Source organism: Peromyscus eremicus, chromosome 4 (assembly GCF_949786415.1).
Source record: "Peromyscus eremicus chromosome 4, PerEre_H2_v1, whole genome shotgun sequence".
NCBI classification, from domain to species: domain Eukaryota; kingdom Metazoa; phylum Chordata; class Mammalia; order Rodentia; family Cricetidae; genus Peromyscus; species Peromyscus eremicus.
The window spans coordinates 130,380,458-130,400,385 of record NC_081419.1 but is presented as its reverse complement, the minus strand read 5'-3'; the positions used below and the strand labels follow the sequence as shown (position 1 = coordinate 130,400,385).

Here is a 19,928-nt window from a genome sequence, read left to right as displayed (position 1 = left end):
CTTGTTCGTCTCTCACCATCACTTTTGAGTCTCCTGTGCTGTTTCTACTTCTGCACCCACATTTTGTTCATTAGTATTCACTCTGTGTCCAAGGTCCTGTGAAATGTCACTTCCTGCGAGGTGGAGATTTGCATGCAGAGTTTTAGGGAAGATCCCCTTAGGCTGTGACAGGGAGTGAGGCAGAAATAGAAGCTGAATCACATGGATGGCAACAGCTCAAGCTAGTGGCCCTTTATGGTTGAGGCATGGGGCCTGGGCTCCACCCAGGGAGCACACTTAAGATGCTCCCCGTAGCCAGTGAGCACCACCAAGAACAGTCCTCAGTTTGGAGGTCTTTCCTGGGAGAATGAACATCTCGGTCCCGAAGCAGGGGGCCACAGCATCCTTTTGGTATTTTGTTTGTCTAGTTCAGTGTCGTGTTCTCTGCACTCTGAGGTGTGCTCAGGAAATCTCTGATGAGTGAATGAAAGACAAGTGTCAGCCATGAAAACACACACAAGTGACATCTGGAGCGAGCGTCAGCCATGAAAACATACATCCAAGTGACATCTGGAGTGAGCCGTTGTATTTATATATTTAGGAACACACACATATGCAGCAACACTTTAAGAAAGAGGCCATGAATTTGAATGAGGGGGAGGTATATGAGAGGGATTGGAGGGAAGGAAGGGAGAAAATTATATAATTATATTTTAATCTGCGGGGGGGGGGGGGAGCCCAAAAGAGCCCAAATTCCAATTTCCAGCCAACAGGATGGCGACGGCACAGGTGGGTGCAGGGGGGAGGAGCCATGGCAAGCCATCCAGTTATTTCCTCCAGTCTGCCTGCCCTGTGCCGCTCACTCAGTGACCCCCAGCTCAGCCGTGGGTGCTGGCCGACACACGCAGGCTGGGCTGGGGCCATCAGTGTGAATCTGTTGTGGGAGCCCTCTTTGGACACACATCGTCTTCGTGATCTTTCAGTTTGGTTCTGCTTTCCCTTCAGCATTCCTTGAAGAAAAGAGGAACCCGATCTCTGGGGAAGACAGACAAGAAGCCCACTGCACAGGTACTTCCTCAGCCCCCCTCACACACCCTGCGTGGAGTTTGGAAGACCAGGCCAACTCGAAGTGTCCTGGGACGTCCCCAGAGGTCCCCATCCCTCCCCCGTGTCTCTCCTGTACACTTCCTTCCCTGTGCATGCTCTCAACTCCACTATAACTTTACTTTCTCCAAGCCCACTCTGAGCCCATCCTTAGACACTCCGGGACCCACAAGTTGCTTACACAGCATAGGGACGACTAAACCCAAGGTTCAGGGTCAGAGGCCCGTGGACTCTGCGGCTTGATTGCCATCCGACTGAGATGCATCACTTCAACTTTCTGGTCCATTTCCTCATCTATTCCTATTATGTGGGTTTGTTGTAAGAATTAGATAAAAGCACCACATTTTGCACAGGCCAGGCAGAGAATCCTGTTAGCAGCCAGGGTGCCAGGCACTTTTTGTACATTTTCCCATTTAACAGTCATTGTGTGAGAGAGGAATGTTTCTGTCCCCTTTTACAGATGGAGCAGTTCTAGCAGAAATGGCCATAGTCAGTCAGAATGTCACCAGCTCCAAGACTCCGAGATTGTAGGCAGTGTGCCTTGGTCTGTCAATATCAATGTCCCTGCTCTGCTTCCTGTGGCCTCCAGGCCTGGAGAGCCGGGCTGATTCACCCCTGTGTTCCCAGACATAGTGCACTCCAGAATTGGCTAGCTCCAAGCTGTCAATAACCTTCCTTATTGCTATCTGTCTCCGTACCCCTTGGGCCGCAGGAGGACAGCGCAGACCTAAAATGCCAGCTGCATTTTGCAAAGGAGGAGTCAGCCCTCATGTGCAAGAAGCTCACCAAGCTGGCCAAGGAAAACGACAGCATGAAGGAGGAGCTGCTCAAGTACCGCTCCTTGTATGGGGACCTGGACGCAGCCCTGTCCGCGGAGGAGCTGGCGGATGCTCCGCACTCCCGCGAGACAGAGCTGAAGGTGCACCTGAAGCTGGTGGAGGAGGAGGCCAACTTGCTGAGCCGGCGCATCGTGGAGCTGGAGGTGGAGAACCGGGGCCTCCGGGCCGAGATGGACGACATGAAGGACCACGGGGGTGGCGGGGGCCCTGAGGCCCGGTTGGCCTTCTCTGCTCTGGGTGGTGAATGCGGGGAGAGCCTGGCTGAGCTGCGGCGCCACCTGCAGTTTGTGGAAGAGGAGGCTGAGCTGCTGCGGCGCTCTTCGGCTGAGCTGGAGGACCAGAACAAGTTGCTGCTGAACGAGCTGGCCAAATACCGCTCGGAGCACGAGCTGGATGTGACTCTGTCAGAGGACAGCTGCTCGGTGCTCAGCGAGCCCTCGCAGGAGGAGCTCGCGGCCGCCAAACTGCAGATCGGCGAGCTCAGCGGCAAGGTCAAGAAGCTGCAGTATGAGAACCGCGTGCTCCTCTCCAACCTGCAGCGCTGCGACCTGGCCTCTTGCCAGAGCACACGCCCCATGCTGGAGACAGACGCCGAGGCTGGGGACTCTGCGCAGTGCGTGCCCGCTCCTCTGGGCGAGGCGCTGGAGCCCCACACTGCCCGGCTCTGCAGGGCCCGCGAGGCCGAGGCGCTGCCCGGGCTGCGGGAGCAGGCCGCTCTGGTCAGCAAGGCCATCGACGTCCTGGTGGCTGATGCCAATGGCTTCTCGGTTGGCCTCCGGCTGTGCCTGGACAATGAGTGTGCAGACTTGCGGTTGCACGAGGCACCTGATAACAGTGAGGGACCCAGGGATGCCAAGCTCATCCATGCCATCCTGGTGCGGCTGAGTGTGCTGCAGCAGGAACTGAACACTTTCACACGCAAGGTGGATGTGGCCTTGGGTAGCTCTGGCAAGGAGCAACCTGAGCCCTTCCCTGCGCTACCCGCCTTGGGCTCCCAGGGGTCCTCTAAGGAGATCATGCTGGCCAAAGACCTTGGCTCTGACTTCCAGGTAAGATGCCCAGGCCAGGGTCCTGTTACTTTTATTACATACAAACTTTGTGCTGGGCCAGGCACACGACAGAGAAGGACACAAGTCCATGTGTACAAACAACTCTACAAGTGTCCTGTAGTCAACAGTCATGTGATCATCATCCAGAACATGGCCAGTCAGTCCCAAGGCTGCCCTGCTCAGTCTCCCTGCTAGCCACTATCCCTGCTCCTCAGGACAATCTCCTGATTTTATCCATCTTTGAGCTTTATATAAATGGAATTATACAAACCGAACACAGCAGTACCTGGCTTTGTTCACTTGGCCTGCTAATTTTCTGTTACAGGTAGTAAAAATGTATTTATTCCAACTTACTAAGTATAAGTCTGTTGACCAGTGAATTGCCCAGCATGCATTTACTATGGATGGAGGTTGATTCTGAGGTCCTATCTTTTTGCTAGATTACTTTTTTCCCTTCCCCCCTCTCCCCAGCTCTCCCCTCTCCTCAGTGCTGGGGACAGAACCCAGGGCCTCATACATGCTAGGCAAGTACTCTACCATTGAGCCACATCCCTGGCCCCCTCCTTTTAAAAGACTTTTGAAAATGTATGTGTGTGTGCATATGTGTATATGTATGCCCCCTGTATATGGGTCCACAGAAGCCAGAGGAAGGTGGTTGTAAGCGCCTTGATATGGGTGCTAGGAACTGACCTTGTGTCCTCCTGAAGAGCATCAAGAGCTCTTAGCCATTGAGCCATTTCTCCAGGGCAGCCACCCCACCCCTTCTTTTCTTGTCTCTTTTGTAACTAAAATCTTTATTACACTTATTTTCCGGGGGGTCAGGGGGAGCCACTGTGGACATGCAGTGGTCACGGGAGTCAGTTCTCAGATGGTCCTGCAGATCTACTCAAGTTGTCAGCCTTGGTAGCAAGGACCTTTACCCACTAAGCTATCTTGCCAGCCCATAATTTTGAATTTTAAAGCAAATGTTTGTGGTTTTTAAACCATTTTGATGAGTTTTTGAGAAGCTTAGTCTTAATACCCAGGATATGCTACCTAGAAAAACTAAAATGGCAAAAATGTCCACAATTTGCAAAGTATTCTTGCAAAAGCAACACATAAACATTGGAAGCAAAGACAAAAATAAGTGAACACCTTGTGTCCCTGCTTACCACTTCGTGCCAATACCTCTGTAGATGGTCTTGATTGGTGATATTCAATACAGTCGTCACATGTAGCAGCCATGTGGGGATGTGGCTCAGTGGTAAGGCACTTGCCCTTAGCAGGCTGCACAGGCTTCATCTCCAGGACAGAATAGAAACAAAACAAAATTTAAAAATTAAATGAATAAAAACGACATAGGATTGGGCTGAGGTGGGTGCAGTTACTCATTTAGATGCTTGTGTCTAGTTGCATCCTGGAAGCACCCTTCTAAACCTCCATATGCCCTCCCCTGCGCTTCTTTTTCACTCCTTTGGCTTTGTTGGACAGCGTCTTCTTCATGGATGATATTCCCAGTCTGTTTGCTGGATACTTTGTTGCTGGTCCCTACCCTTTGTATTCCTGGATAGCGTGTCTTCCTCGTGCACTGTATTACCGGTTCATTTGCTGGATACTTTGTTGCTTGTCCCTACCCTTTGTATTCCTGAATAGTGTGTTTTCCTCATGCATCTATCCAGGTCCATTTGCTGGATACTTTGTTGCTTGTCCCTACCCTTTGTGCTCAGCACAGCATAGGTGGTAGCCTGTAGAACCAGATAGCAATAGGATTCCCACTCCAAAGGTCCTTATTGCCTAGTGAGGAAGAATTAATCAACATGGCAAGCCTGTGACTATGATAAGACAAACAGAAGAGGGACCTGAAAGAAAGATACACAGTTTCTATCAACAAGGAACTTGTCCTAGATCTTGAAGAGTCTCAGCTCATAGAGAAGGAACATGGTAGGTTCAAGGAACTGTGCAGAGCGGTGAGGCTGGGCCGCAGAGCATGGGGTGGTTTGGTTTTCATCCTGAGAGCAGATTTCCATGCATGGCACCCCACAGTACTATAGCAGCTTCAACTCATGCTTTGCTGCTGTGGCTTGAGATGGCTTCTGAAACAAGTGGACAGCCCCATGTCGAGTCCCCTCCTTGTTTCATCCTGAAGAGTGAGCTGGGATCACACAGGTGGTAGAGCAGTGGAACTGTTTCCGAAGGCTTTGCATAACAGCCATTCACAAAAATAGTGTTTTCACGTGCCTACTCATTCATCTTTGCTACTCGTTCATCTTTGCAACAAGCAGTCATTGCGTGGTGGCAGTGCTCCCTGGTAAGGCTGGGTCCGGGTGCAAGGTTGATTCACCTGAGCCTCGCTCTCATGTGGACAAACCCTGTTATGGAGCTGAGGCCTGGTGGGGACCTTTTGTAGTGTTCCTCGGGCCTCTCCCCATGGCTGTCTTCTGCTTGTGCCCCTCACTTTAGCCATCTGACTTCAGAGATCTGCTGGAATGGGAGCCTAGGATCCGAGAGGCCTTCCGTGCTGGTGACTTGGACTCCAAGCCTGACCCTAGTCGGAACTTCAGGCCTTATCGAGCTGAAGATAATGATTCCTATGCCTCTGAGGTGGGTCAAGGCCTAAGCTGGAGGTTGGGTTGAAGGAGATTGTCTGGGGCCTCTCAGAACAAGGGTGACCCTTGGAGGGTGATGGTATGGGCTTTGAGCATTCTGTTTGATTTTAAGCTTCCTGATAACCGGGGGGCGGGGGGGGGGGGAGGGGGGGATTTGAATCAATCCCATGGTCTAGTTAGAGAAAGCTTAGCTGGACATGGTATGTACCTGTAATGCCAGTGTTAGGATATTGAACTGGAGGCCGTCATAAAATGTCTAATGTACATACCAGAGAGGCAATGGTGTAGCTGGAAGTTTCTCCTGCCTGTACCACGCCCACACCCCACCCCACGCACGCTATGGGACGAATCTGTCCCACCCGCGTCCTACAGCTGCTTGGTCCTAAGTAAACACACAGAGGCTTATATTAATTACCAATTGCATGGCCTATGACAGGCTTCTTGCTAGCTAGCTCTTTTATCTTAAATTAACCCATTTCTATTCATGTATGTTTTGCCATGTGGTCTGTGGCTTTACCAGTCTGCTGGCATGTTGCTCCTTGGGTGGCAGGCTCGAGTCTCTCCAGACTCCTCTTTTCTCTCTCCTTGGATTTCCTGCCTGTCTCTAAGCTGCCTTGCCATAGGCCAAAGCAGCTTATTTATTAACCAATGGGAACAACATGTATTCACAGCATACAGAAAGACATCCCCTAGCACAATGGTCTCTCCATTCTGGCTGAGTTCAGGTTGTGAATCTCTTGTGTGCTGGCTGTGAGATCTTGGATATGTCACTTTGCTTCTTATTTGTAGGTTTTGTGACCTTAAGAACAGAACCCCTCATAGGGTTGTTGACAGGGGTAGATAAGTAAAAAGCTTTAGCTTAAGGCCTGGCCTTTATGAGTGAGGATGAGGACAGTGTCCATGACATGTCACTCGGACTCAGGGGACCTGAGTGAAATATCACTCTGATGGTCTGGTGGTATGACCTTGGATACATTCACATCCTGTGGCCCCAGCTTTCCCACCCACAACATTGATGATCATTAGAATTTCTAAAGTTCTCTGGTCTTTGAAACGTTCCCTGGGATGCTCCCTGGAAACTGAGGCAGTCTGGACATTTTAGTAGGGGAAGGGGGAAGAAGGAAAAACAGTATCTGTTGTGTAACTGAGCTGTAGCCCTGTGCACTTAGCATGCGGAAGACCTTAGCTTTGATCCCCAGTGGGGAGATGGACAGACAGAGAAGGGCAAGGACAGAGTAGGAAGAAGAAAAACCCTGAAATGCTTAGATCTCATTTTCTGAGAAGAAATGAGCTTGTTTGTGTGAGCTCGTTTACACATTTAATTGGTTTCATTCATCCTTCCTGAGCAGTTACGATTGAAACGTGGCACCAACCCTGAGTTCAAGGAGGGTGTGTGAGGGTAGTAGCCTGACTTCTTCTAAAGGGTTGTTGGTTTGCTGAGCCAGGGTCTCAGGGTGTAGACCACATTTACCTCAAACTTACCATCTTCCTGCCTCCAACTTCTTAGTGCTGGGATTACAGGCACACGACACTTTGCCCAGCTCTGCAGAGATTTTTAATACAGAACAGGTGTACAAGACATGCCTCAAATCATTGCAGAGACAGTGCCAAGTTATCATATTTTTGGCCACATAATTTTTTCTCACAGCAGGACACCTGCCATGCCTGGGACCATTTCCACGTTCCTCTTCCTGCACAGTGTGTTAGAATAAACATTCCCATTACCAGAAATACGCAATACTTTCCTTTCTTTGAGATGGAGTCTCACTGTGTTGCTCAGGCTGGTCTCAAACTCACCTGCTCAGGTGACCCTCCTGCCTCATGCACCACTTCATTTCGTCTGGCTAAAACTTTCATGACTGGAGTAAACCACGGAGTACCAATGGGGCGGGGCTACAGCTCAGTGATGAAGCACTTGCTTAGCATGTGTGGGGTTTTGGGTCCAATGTCCGGCATCCACACACGCACACACAGATAGGGACGGGAGAGAGAGGGAGAAGGGAAGACGAACAGGTACGTACGGCTTTTCACAAACTGAACACCTTGTTCCCCTTTGGTGCCCTGTGACAGGGTCTTGCCATGTAGCCCACGCTGGCCTCAAGCTCACGATCTTCCTGTTTTGTAAATTAGCCTTTAGATCCGCCAGCAGACTTTACAAAGTTCCTTCTGTGTTCCCTTCTAGTCTCTAGCTGAACTTACAAAAGAACAGGTTTTAAAACACTTTTTACATTTATTTATTTAGTGTGTGGGTGTGTGCATATTGTGCTGTAGCATGCACGTATAAGTCAGAGGACAACTTGTAGGAATTGGTTCTCTCCCTCCCACCACGTGGGTCCCGGGGTCAAACTCAGGTCCTGATGCTTGTCTGCAAGAGCCTTTATTGGCTGAGCCATCCTGCTGGGCCAAGAACACATCAACTTTGCCTATTTAGTTCTAATGCTTTTAAAACACCATTTCCCCCAGAAATTGGAGAATTTGGTTAACTTTTTTTTAATGATCTTGTTCCATGGTCATTGTAAGCCACAATAAGTACAATTAGACCCCTAAGCAGCATTACATGAAGATACAAAGAAAGTTAAGATCATTAGGTAGTTAACCATGTTGATAGTTAATGTGTTTATGTTATGTAATAATACACAAAGACTGTCTGTAAGTGTACAGCTGAATGGATTTTTACATATATAGACCCATTTAATACATTTTAGATTTCATTATTTATTATTTAAATTGCTTCTAAATTTTTTATATTAATTAAATCTAATCATTTATTTCACATCCAGACCACAATTTCCCCTCCCTCCTGTCCTTCCATTTCCTCCCCCACCTCCCCTCCACCACCACTTCTCTGTTTCTGTTCAGAAAGGGGCAGGCCTCCTGTGGGTGTCAACAAAGCATGGCATATCAAGTTGAGGCAGGACCAAGCTCCTCCCCTTGTATTAAGACTGGGCAAGGTAACCCAGTATGAGGGATAGGTTCCCAAAAGCCAACCAAAGCATTGGAGACATACCCTGCCCCCATTACTAGGAGTCCCATAAGTAGACCAAGCTACACAACTGTCTCTCTCTCACACACACACACACACACACACACACACACACACACACACACACAAAAGGCCTAGGTCAGTCCCATGTAGGCTCCCTGGCTGTCCATCCAGAGTCTGTGAGCTTCTATGAGCCCAGATTAATTGTTTCTGTGGGTTCTCTTGTGATGTCCTTGACCACCCCCCCACACACACACATACACACACACCCCGGCTCATACAATCCTTCCTCCTTCTCTTCAGCAGGATTCCCTGAGCTTGGCCCAATGCTTGGCTGTGGGTGTCTGTATCTGTGTCCATTGATTACTGGACGAAGGCTCTCTGATGACAATTAGCATAGTCACCGATCTATGAGTATATTGTTAGGCAGAACATTGTTAGGCATCACTATGTTGACTTTTTTTTTTTCTCCAATCGTGTATGGAAAGATCTCCCCATGCTTATGAATCAGTAGGATTAACATAGTAAAATGGCCATCTTACCAAAAGCAATCTACAAATTCAGTGCAATCCCCATCAGAATTCCAACACAATCTTTACAGACCTTGAAAGAGCAATATTCAACTTCATATGGAAAAACAAAAAACTTGGGGTAGCCAAAACAATCCTGAACTTCTGAAGCTATCACCATCCCTGATCTTAAGTGCTACTACAGAGCTGTAGTATGGTAGTGGCATAAAAACAGACAGGTGGATCAATGGAATCGAAGACCCCGACGTAAATCCACACACCTATGGGCACCTGATTGTTGACAAAGAGACCTCTAAACCTTTAATTATAAACAATGAAATTGCATGTGGTGGCAGCTCCTACAGCCCCAGCTACTTGGGAGGCTGAAGCAGGGGGATACCTTGAGCTCAGGAGTTTGAGACCAGCCTGTGAAAAATACTGAGGCCGAGTCAAAAATAAGTAAATCGAGCGATTAAAGAGACTATGAACAACTTTGTGAATCAAATTTAGTTTTCACGGTATATTTTTTTCTGCAAATAAATTTGCAAGAGAGAAATGTTAAAAATTATTCTGTGGAGGGTTTGACATGGACTGTTTCATTTAACGGTCACGATGACTCTGAGGCAAGGACCCCGGGTCCAGCTTACTGTTGGTTCTCTGCTCCTGCCCTTCTTTGACCACAGCCTGTGTCCTCTCTCCATCCTTGTGTGGCCCCGCCCCACTGCAGATCAAAGAGCTTCAACTGGTCCTGGCCGAGGCCCACGACAGCCTCCGGGGCTTGCAAGAGCAGCTGTCCCAGGAGCGGCAGCTCCGGAAGGAGGAGGCAGACAGCTTCAACCAGAAAGTGGTCCAGGTGCGTTTGTACCACATTTTTAACCTGCTACAACTTCTCCCAGGACTGAAGATGCAGAGGCCGTGGTGTAGCTCTGTGGCAGAGCGCTTGCCCAGCGTGTGGGAGGCTCGGGATTCTGTCCCTAGCAGAAGAAATAAAACACTACTGAAAGCAGGGCCCTCAGAAGGGGATAACATGAGGGGAAGCACCCCTGTGCCCTGCCAGTGCTTGTTCAAATCTTAGATGGTCTTTTAATAAAAAACCCAGAGCCAGACAGATATCAGGGGTGAAAGCTGAAAGATCGGAGAAGCAAGGCAGCCAGCCACTGGTTCTTACCTCTCCAAAATCCTCAGCCTAAAGAGAGTGAGTTCCTGTTTCCTCACGCCTTATATACCTTCCTCTGCCCAGACATCACTTCCTGGGATGAAAGGCGTGTGTGCTTCCCAAGCAAAGGCATGAGATCCCAAATGCCTGGATTAAAGGTGTGTGCCACCACTGCCTGGCACTGTGTCTAATCTAGTGGCTGGTTCTGTCCTCTGATCCTCAGGCAAGTTTATTAGGGTACACAGTATATCACGACATGCCAGGGTGTCACTGAGCTTGTGATTGTTAGCTCTAGACTGGGCTGGGACCTCTGCACATGATATTGGCTGCCTAGATGACACTGGCCTGTTTAATCTCTTTGGATTTTGCTCTGTTTTGTTTGAGGCAGTGTCTCTCTGTTGTTGATTGTTTTTTATTCTTTCAATCTTTTGGGAGCCTACCACCAGCTCCCAAATAAATCACACACAGAGTCTTAATCTTTCTTATGAATGCCCGGCCTTAGCTTGGCTTGTTTCTAGCCAGCTTGCCTTAATTTAAATTATCCCATCTACCTTTTGCCTCTGGGCATTTACCTTTCTCTATTTCTGTATACCTTTCTTTACTTCTTACTCCATGGCTTGCTGTGTAGCAGAGTGGCTGGCCCCTGGAGTCCCCTCTTCTTCCTTTCTCGTTTCTTAATCTCCAGTTTCTCTCATTTTCTCCTTTTCTCTCTGCCTGCCAGCCCCACCTATCCTTTCTCCTGCCTTGCTATGGCTATTCAGCTCTTTATTAGACCAATCAGGTATTTTAGACAGGCACAGTAACACAGCTTCACAGAATTAAACACATGCATCATAAAAGAATGCAATACATCTTTGCATCATTAAACAAATGTTCCACAGCATTAAAATAATATTCTACAACATCCCTCTCTATGTAGCCCTGGCTGTCCACTCAGTATGTAGAGTGGGCTGATTTGAACTCACAGAGATCCACCTGCCTCTGTCTCCCAAGTGCTGGGAAAGGTGTGTGCCCACCATGACTCCCTGTTTCATCTCTTTAAAAAAAATTTTAAGATTTTTTTATTTTTAATTACACATAGATATGTGTGGATATGTGCATGTCAGTGCAAGTGTCTGTGGATCTGCCTGATGTGGGTTCTGGGAACTGAAACCTATCGTGGACCTTGTTAGACCAGCTCCCACGATCTGCTCAGGGTAATGAAAAGAATGCCTCAGAGTATCGAGGGGTAGGGAACTTTTATCTGAGGGTAATTAGGAACAAGTTTTAGTCTATCTATCACATTTTATTCATTCATTCTTTCACCCATTTACTTCTTCACACTTCTCTCATGCTTCTTCTTCATCTCTCACCCAACACACACACACACACACACACACACACACACACACACACACACACACACCACTCACATTCTGTAGCAGCACGGGTGTGTGGGTTCACATGAATCCATGGAAAGAAGGCTCAGAGGCACCTTAAGAATGAGTTTAGGGGCTGGAGAGATGGCTCAAAGGTTAAGAGCACTGCCTGCTCTTCCAGAGGTCCTGAGTTCAATTCCCAGCAACCACATGGTGGCTCACAACCATCTGTAATGAGATCTGGTGCCCTCTTCTGACCTGCAGTCATACATGCTGTATACATAATAAATAAATAAATCTTTAAAAAAAAAAAAAAAAAGAATGAGTTTAGGCGGATCTTTTTGAGTTTGAGGCCAGCCTGGTCTACAGAGTGAGATCCAGGAAAGGCGCAAAGCTACACAGAGAAACCCTGTCTTGAAAAAGAAACAGACAAAAAACAAAAAACAAAACAAAACAAACAAACAAACAAAAAGAATGAATTTAGCCTTCGAGGCTGCAAGGGAATCCAGCCTCTCTGGATTCAAGGCTCTAGGGACTGACCCCTTTCCCTTCACCCTGGGCATTTTTATATCTCTCAATATTTACAGTTTAGCCAGTTGATTTCCATATGCTCAAAACAACCTAAAAGGAGCTCCCAACAATACAATGCCAAGTGCAAATTCCTCGATTTCTCAGGTACCACAGTTTGCCGGGTTTCCTGAACCAAGTTTTGCATAGGCCTTGTATCCTTAGGAGGCTCTGAGACAAGATTCACATAGGACAAACAAAAGGTATCAGTTAAACAAAAGATGGATTAGGGCCAGGTGCTACTCTCTGGAGCCACTCCTGGGGAGCTGAGCAGGAGTGCAGCCACAAGCTCTCACAGAGCTCTACACAGCCAATAAACAATTGGCTAAACCTTGAGTGATCAGGGCACATGCAGAAAGGGAGGTACTGCAAGAAGGACTGTGTCTTGGTGTAAACAGCCTGGCCTTGACTTAGCAATAAACAACACCTGGGAATTAGTCTTTGCATATATTCTGTAGGGGCAGCTAGTCTATATTGGACTTGTTCTAAGGTCTTTGCAAAATGTATGAAAGGCTGTCTTTGAGACTGAGAATACTGCTACTTTCCTGTGTCAGTAAAGAAGAATATTCTGGTAATATTTCTATTCATCAGAATTATACAGCTTAAACAGAAATCCAGAGCTGACTGTGTGCCCAGAGATGTAAAACACACTACCAAAGGGCCTTGGAAAGTACCCCACAGGGAGGTATAATGGTGTCACATGAGAAAGCTACAGACAGAAAGCAACCGGTTTCCACAGCCAGTGACCCCATGGCCTTGCCAGGTAGGGCTCCCCATCAGAGAGTTATACATCTGGTGGGTCGACTTGTCAAACATCAGTTGTCACCTGCTGTATACTCCCATGGCCCTCAGCAGAAACCGGGTCCTTGGGAAGAGCAGCCAGTGCTTTTAACCACTGAGCCATCTCTCCAGCCCGTTTCAACTCTTGGCCTCAGTTTCCTGTTTTTGAAATGGTGCTCCTCTCAAACCTGGCTGTGGGTCAATTTGATAGTTCGGTAATAGCATTTATTAATGGTGAGAAAGGTAAAGACACTAGTCATCAAGCCTTACAACTTAAGTTCGATCTCCAGGACCCATACAGTGAGAGAGAACTAACCTCTCTAGTCCTCTGACCACTGTACACGTGCCAAGGCACCTGTGTCCACCCATAGACATACAAAATAAGGAATAATAATACATAATAAGGAAATGTAAAAACAGAGAGAGAGAGAGAGAGAGAGAGAGAGAGAGAGAGAGAGAGAGAGAGAGAGAAAGAAAGAAAGAACGAAAGAAGCAGACCTTCCTGAGTGGCCCGTGTAACACACGCCCCACATATTATATCCTGTAATCCTCATACTCTTCCCTATGAGGTCCCCCACTTTACCGATCTGGAAGCTGCTGTGGTGATGGTGCAGGGTAGGACATGCTGCAGAGGCAGAAGGATTACAGATTGGGAAACAGAGCTCACAGAGCAGACGTGCTTCGCTGAGAGCTGTACATCCTGGGCCTTTGGCTCCCTTAGCCGTGACCCAGTTGCTCCTTAGGATAGTTCATGTTTCTCAGCCTTCCTTGACCCCAGCATACCTCTGCTCTGCACCTTGCCCTCTCTGCGGTCCCCACTTACCGTCATAGTTCCCAGACCAGTGTGAGCACATGGGAGGCATCTGACGCCCGGTAGGTGCTCAGTCATGGTGGCTAGAGGTCATTCCTTAATGTTTTGAGTCAGGATCCCTCCCTGACACCCGGGGCTCGCTGATGACAGGAGGCGGGCTGGCTGAGCTTTTGCATGTGCCTTCTGGATGAACTAACATCCTTATGCTTGTGTGGCAGGCACTGTACTGACAGCTCTCTCTCCAGCCCACTGGGCTGCTTTGGGTAGAAGCCCTGGCAGGGGTCACCAGCAGGCACTTGCCATTAGTGTCCCCCCTCTGCCTTTGATCTGGGTCTGAAATCAACTGGGTCCCTCCCTTGCTCACGCCTGTCCTGACAGCTAAAAGAAGACCAGCAGAGGGCGCTGCTGAGGCGGGAGTTCGAGCTGCAGAGTCTGAGCCTCCAAAGGAGGCTGGAGCAGAAATTCTGGAGCCAGGAGAAGAACATCCTGGTGCAGGAGTCCCAGCAGTTCAAGCACAACTTCCTGCTGCTCTTCATGAAGCTCAGGTGGTTCCTGAAGCGCTGGCGGCAGGGCAAGGTCCTGCCCCACGAGGAGGATGATTTCCTGGAGGTATGGCTGAGCTTAGTCCTAGCCCTGAGCGGGAAGAAGGGGGCATGGAGCGTGAGTTCTGCTTCTCTCCCTGAGCAGTGCCGGGTTGAGGGGGTGGGTCACCACTAAGGTGTGGGACGTCAGTGACAGGCTTTGGTTCCTCCTGAGCCACTCATCCTTCCTGCATGGGTGGCTTGGCAGTGTCCCCACCCTCTGAAGGCTGAGGCTGTTGAATGTTGTTTCTCAAACCAGGTAAACAGCATGAAGGAACTGTACCTGCTCATGGAGGAAGAAGAGATGAACGCCCAACACTCGGATAACAAGGCCTGCACAGGGGACAGCTGGACCCAGAACACGGTGTGTTCAGCCCCTTCTGGTCCTACTCCTGTGTACCGTGTGTACCTCATCCGTTAATGACCACTTCCGGCTGTCTTCTCACACAGCCCTGATGGGACACGGGAGCTGCAGATGGTTATTGGCTGGGAACTGGCCCGCCAATTGCTCAGGGCTAGGGGGACATGAGTCATCCGGGGTGGTGACAGAAGAACAGATGATCTGTGAAGTACAGGAAGGAGAGCAGTTAATTTGTTATATAGGGAACAGTGTTACAGAGAAGGAGGTCACGTGTAGTGCACTTCCATCGATGAATAGGGGCTTGTTAAGTTCAGAAAGGAAAACAGACCATATTGAACCAAGAGGACTGTGTGTACAGAGGTGTGGCAAGATGTGTTGGAGTAGCTGTGACCAGTGGGACATTGGGAGAGGGTAAGGATACCAGGCCAGGGTCACACCAAGAGAGGCCCTTATGCTCTAGAGTTAAGAACTGTCAAATCAAGCCACAGGTCAGAGGGAGCCATGGAGTCAGTCAGCCTCGAAGGGTTCTACCGTGAGCCGGGGTGTGGCTGAGCAGTGTGTAAGGAACCAGGAAAGGGGAGTACCATTTGAGAGGCTCCATGGAGGCCTCAGCTCAGAGAGGCAAGAGAGCTGTAGCCTGGGGCCTGCAAAGCCTGGGGGAGGTTGTTTCTCTCCATCTGGGCAGAACTGCTGCTCATGTAACAATACATTGCATGTGAGACGTGCTGCTCAGCCAGGCTACCCCAGGACTGGCCTTCACCCCCATTTACTGGAGAGGACCTGAAGAGGGTTCTCTGAGGCTGGTAGGGCCAAGGCTGGCCTCCTGGGTGAGTCAGCAGCCCCAGGGCTGCCCTCCCTGCCCTCACGAAGCTCTTGACCGGGCCTTACTCTGTCTGCAGCCTAATGAGTACGTCAAGACCCTGGCTGACATGAAGGTCACACTGAAGGAGCTGTGCTGGCTGCTGCGGGACGAGCGTCGCGGTCTGACTGAGCTTCAGCAGCAGTTTGCAAAGGCTAAGGCCACATGGGAGACGGAGCGGGCAGAGCTCAAGGGCCATGCCTCACAAGTAAGCCTCCTTGCTTCTCAGGGACGTCTCTCCCTTGTTCGCAGCCCAGATCCAGACCGTCAGATCGGGGAGGAGGGTCCTAAGCTGTGCTCTTGGGTGCACAGGACCCTTTACACTTCACCTTGAGCCCCAGAGAGATAGAGAGACAGAGAGATAGGCTGCACCGTGTACTCTCAGAATGTTCCCACACCTGCCTGCATGCCACATCCAACATGGCTCTGGGCTAGACCTGACTAGGATGTCAAGAGAATGAAGAAAAGACAGAGGGACACAAGGAGACACAGCAAGCTAGGGTTGGGTGATCTGGGCTCTCTGCTGGAGAAACCACAATGCTCTGGAAGCTTAGCCTATTTAGTATGTAGTCGGTTAGAGCAGAGAGACACAGGCAGGGTTATTAATACAGATAAATAGGCAGGGGCTGAGTAATGGTGGCGCACACCTTTAATCCCAGCACTCAGGAGGCAGAGGCAGGCGGATCTCTGTGAATTCAAGGCCAGCCTGGTCCACAGAGTGAGTTCCAGGATGCCCAGGGCTTTACAGAGAAACACTGTTTTGAAAACCAAAACAAACAAAAAAAAGAGTTGATAAATGGCATGGTTATCAGTAGCTGGGGGCTTTGCCTATTGTAGCCAGATGTGGAATGTTTATTTAGCCCCATGGAGCCCCTCTGAGGGACCGGATGTAGCACTTGGCTTACAGAGGTTTAGGAAGAGAACATTAGTGCAGGGTCTGGCTTGTATGCAGAAAGGGGTCCACAGCTCTATTGAAGGGGGATCAGCATGGAGGGTCCCCAGAGCCTCCCTGGTATAGGTGTGGAGCCAGTGTCTCCTCCACTACCCAGCTGATGCTTCTTCCTGCAGATGGAGCTGAAGGCTGGGAAGGGTGCCAGCGAGAGGCCCGGGCCCGACTGGAAGGCTGCGCTGCAGCGGGAGCGGGAAGAACAGCAACACCTCCTGGCGGAGTCCTACAGCGCCGTCATGGAGCTGACGCGGCAGCTGCAGATCAGCGAGCGCCACTGGAGCCAGGAGAAGCTGCAGCTGGTGGAGCGGCTGCAGGGCGAGAAGCAGCAGGTGGAGCAGCAGGTGAAGGAGCTGCAGAACCGCCTCAGTCAGGTGAGGCTGGATCCAGGGGCTCAGGTGGGAAAGAGCTGAGAGAGAGGCGTGAGAACCAGGCCTTTCCTCGGCCTGCCTTTCAGGCCCCTCTCCCGTGTTCACGCCACTCTTATGCATGCCAACCTCGCATAAGGCCGTCATTTCCTGCTCATAGCTCACAGCTTAGCAGTTGCAATAAAAACGTTTTTCCCCCCCAAGTTCTCAGTGGCCAGGTGTCAGTCATGATAGACCTGTTATGAGGGCCTATCAAAACCAGGACCCATAAGTGATTGAAGGGCCGAGAGTTTCCCATAGGAAAACTGGAGTCCTCTGGAGGAGGGAGACCAAGACCTACGTACTACAGAAACCGTACTCCATCTGGCTCCCTCCCTTGGTGCTGTGTGGGTTTACACCTGCGGAGGGTTTCTGTTCCTGCATGCACACTTGCCTCTCCCGTGCAGAGCCTCAGCAGTGTAGCTGCTGCTTCATTCCTCCATTCTTTATCCCACACAGACAAAATCCAGGCACCGTGTTTTCACTAGGGAGCTGGCGATGTCTCAGAGCACTTGCCTAGCAGGCGTGGAACCCTGGCTTGGATTCCCAGCACCATGGGAACCAAGCGTGGCAGCTCATGCCTGTAATCTTTTCAAAGGTAAAGGCAGGAGAGTTAGAGGTTCATGGTCATCATCCTCAGCTAGTTAGTGCGTTTGGAGCCAGCCTGGTTTACAAGGAACCCTGTCTCAAAACAACCAAACAAGCAGAAATTAGCCCCCCTAGTGAGATCTACACACGAGCGTGTGTACAGTATCACGATGCTACATTCAAGGGCACTCGAGTGTATAGTGATTGAAAAGCTGGTCTCCAAAGCGTTTTCCCTTGGCCTTCCAGCCCCATGTCATGTTGTGTCCTCCCTCTTACCCCCCTCCCACCCACCCCCGCCCCGCCCACCTGCTGTAAGCGGAGCGTTATGCAGACCTGCTTTGCTTTTCCCTTGCCAGTTTCCAAGACTCCCCAATCTTTCAGTTCACCTGATGAGGGTGAGCATCTCTCCAAGAGTTACCTTCATTGTATGTCTTCTCAGAATGCAATCTCCAACCCCCTCAACCTTGGAAGGTCACTTTGCAGATGAGCAAAATGACCCAAAATGTCCTGTTTCTGACAGGACAGAAACATGGCAGAAACCTCACATCTGGCAGATTTAAAAAAAAAAAAAAAAAGATTATGTGGATGAGTGGTTTGCTTGCATGTATGTATATGTACCATGTACGTACCTGATGCCCTCAGGCCAAAAGAGGGTGTTGGATTTCTTGGAACTGGAGTTACAGATGGTTGTGAATGGCCATGTGGGTGCTGGGATCTGAGCCTGAGTCCTCTAGAAAAGCAGCAAGTGCTTTTAATGGCTGAGCCATCTCTCCAGCCCTAACATTTGGCGTGAACTGACCTCTTGCAAGGGACCAGGTGTTCTCTAGGGTCACACTCACTAGCTACAGAACATCGCATCTCAGGGGGTCACATTTCATTGGTGTCTATATGTGGCAAGTTCAGGCTGGTACACCCACAAACTAAAGCGCATTCCCTGGGACATGTGGAGCGCTGATCAGAGCACGCTTTCGCACCATCTGGCCACTTCCTGTCTATAGAATGATTCCTTTTTGTTCCATTAACATTATTTTTTAATGATTTAGAAATCATTAAGCCAAATCCATGCTATGCTTAATGGGGTATCAGCAAATCCACAGCTGGGACCTGCTGGCTCACAGGTACTGAGTCCTGTGCTTGGTGTCCCAGCAGGGACCTTGTGTGGAATTTGCTAGCTTCCTAGATCTGTTCTCTGGCTTCCCTCAGTTCAAACCAGGACACCCAAAGCTGCATCCTCTTTCTCTTATCTTCTCCCTCCTTCCTTCATCCTTTCCTTCCTTTTTTGTTTTGTTTGTTTTGAGACTGAGTCTCTGTGTATCTCACTTAGTAGTTGTCCCAGATCAGCCTGGGGTGCTCAGTTCTTCCTCAGCCTCTCCAGAGCTAGGATCACGGGTGTCAGCCCCACATCCATGTAAGTTGTGCTCTCAGTGAAACCAGCCAGGACAAACAGCCTGCAGAGCAGCAGGAGGGGGGTCTTAGTCAGTGTTCTGTTGCTGTGAAGAGACACCATAACCACTGCAACGCTTGTAAAGGAAAACATTTAATTGGGGCTGGCTTACAGGTTCAGTCCGTTATCGTCATGGTGGGAGCATGGTGGCTCACAGGCAGACATGGTACTGGAGAAGTAGCTGAGAGTTCTATATCCTGATCCAAAGGCAGCAGGAAGAGAGAGTGACACTGGGCCTGGCTTGAGCATTTGAAACCTCAAAACCCATCCCCAGTGACACACTTCCTCCAACAAGGCCACATCTACTCAGACGAGGCCACACCTCCTAATAGTGCCACTCCCTATGAGCCTATGGGGGCCATTTTCATTTGGACCACAAAGGGGCTCCTGATCAGGAGGCGCAAGCCTAGTCAAGTCAGCTCTGATCTCTGGGGTTTGTTTACACAAGGAGGATGGCTGTTCATTCACCTTCTCATCTCTCAGGGCAGCCATGGGAATAAAAGAGCTAGCTACAAGAATGGCACATGCCCCAGGTCCCCCTGCCTGGGCCTTGGCTTAACCATCTTCATCTGTGATTTCTGTTCATTCGTGTTGAGGACACTTTGGTTGCTCCCCTTACCCCCGTTTTACTTATCTTACGTTGGGTTCCTAAGAAACAAAGTTTGAGACATGGGTTCAAGTGCAAACAGGTGACCAGCCCATCCTGGCTTTGCTTTGGACTTCCACTTTTCTCTTGGAACAGTCCTAGGCAGAACCTTCTTGCTTTTTCAGAACTGAAAGGTTTGGGGGATGTAAGCCTTACTAACACTGGGAAAACCCTGGGGAAACTCAGGTGAGTCACCCTGTGTGGGAGTCAGCTGTAAAACTGTGGCGGAATTTAAGCAAAGTGATGGTGCAGCTCCTATAATCCCAGCTGCTAATTTATCTGCCCACATCTGGGCCAGTTTTTTCCTTTTGTAGTCTTTATCCTCTCACCTGCTACTTGGGAATAATCACAGTCACACCTGCTCCTGTGGTCGCAA

At 49.5% G+C, this 19,928-nt stretch overlaps 1 protein-coding gene across 1 annotated transcript in view; it reads left to right on the top strand.

The window, feature by feature from the left end:
• Soga1 (suppressor of glucose, autophagy associated 1) overlaps nucleotides 1–19,928 on the top strand; it is a 66,939-nt gene that overhangs the window by 37,237 nt on the left and 9,774 nt on the right. The window contains exons 4-11 of the mRNA XM_059261788.1: nucleotides 985–1,047; nucleotides 1,796–2,971; nucleotides 5,411–5,551; nucleotides 9,776–9,901; nucleotides 14,099–14,329; nucleotides 14,561–14,665; nucleotides 15,562–15,729; nucleotides 16,590–16,841. Coding sequence (XP_059117771.1) covers nucleotides 985–1,047; nucleotides 1,796–2,971; nucleotides 5,411–5,551; nucleotides 9,776–9,901; nucleotides 14,099–14,329; nucleotides 14,561–14,665; nucleotides 15,562–15,729; nucleotides 16,590–16,841 — 2,262 coding nt within the window. The remainder of the gene's footprint in view (nucleotides 1–984; nucleotides 1,048–1,795; nucleotides 2,972–5,410; nucleotides 5,552–9,775; nucleotides 9,902–14,098; nucleotides 14,330–14,560; nucleotides 14,666–15,561; nucleotides 15,730–16,589; nucleotides 16,842–19,928) is intronic.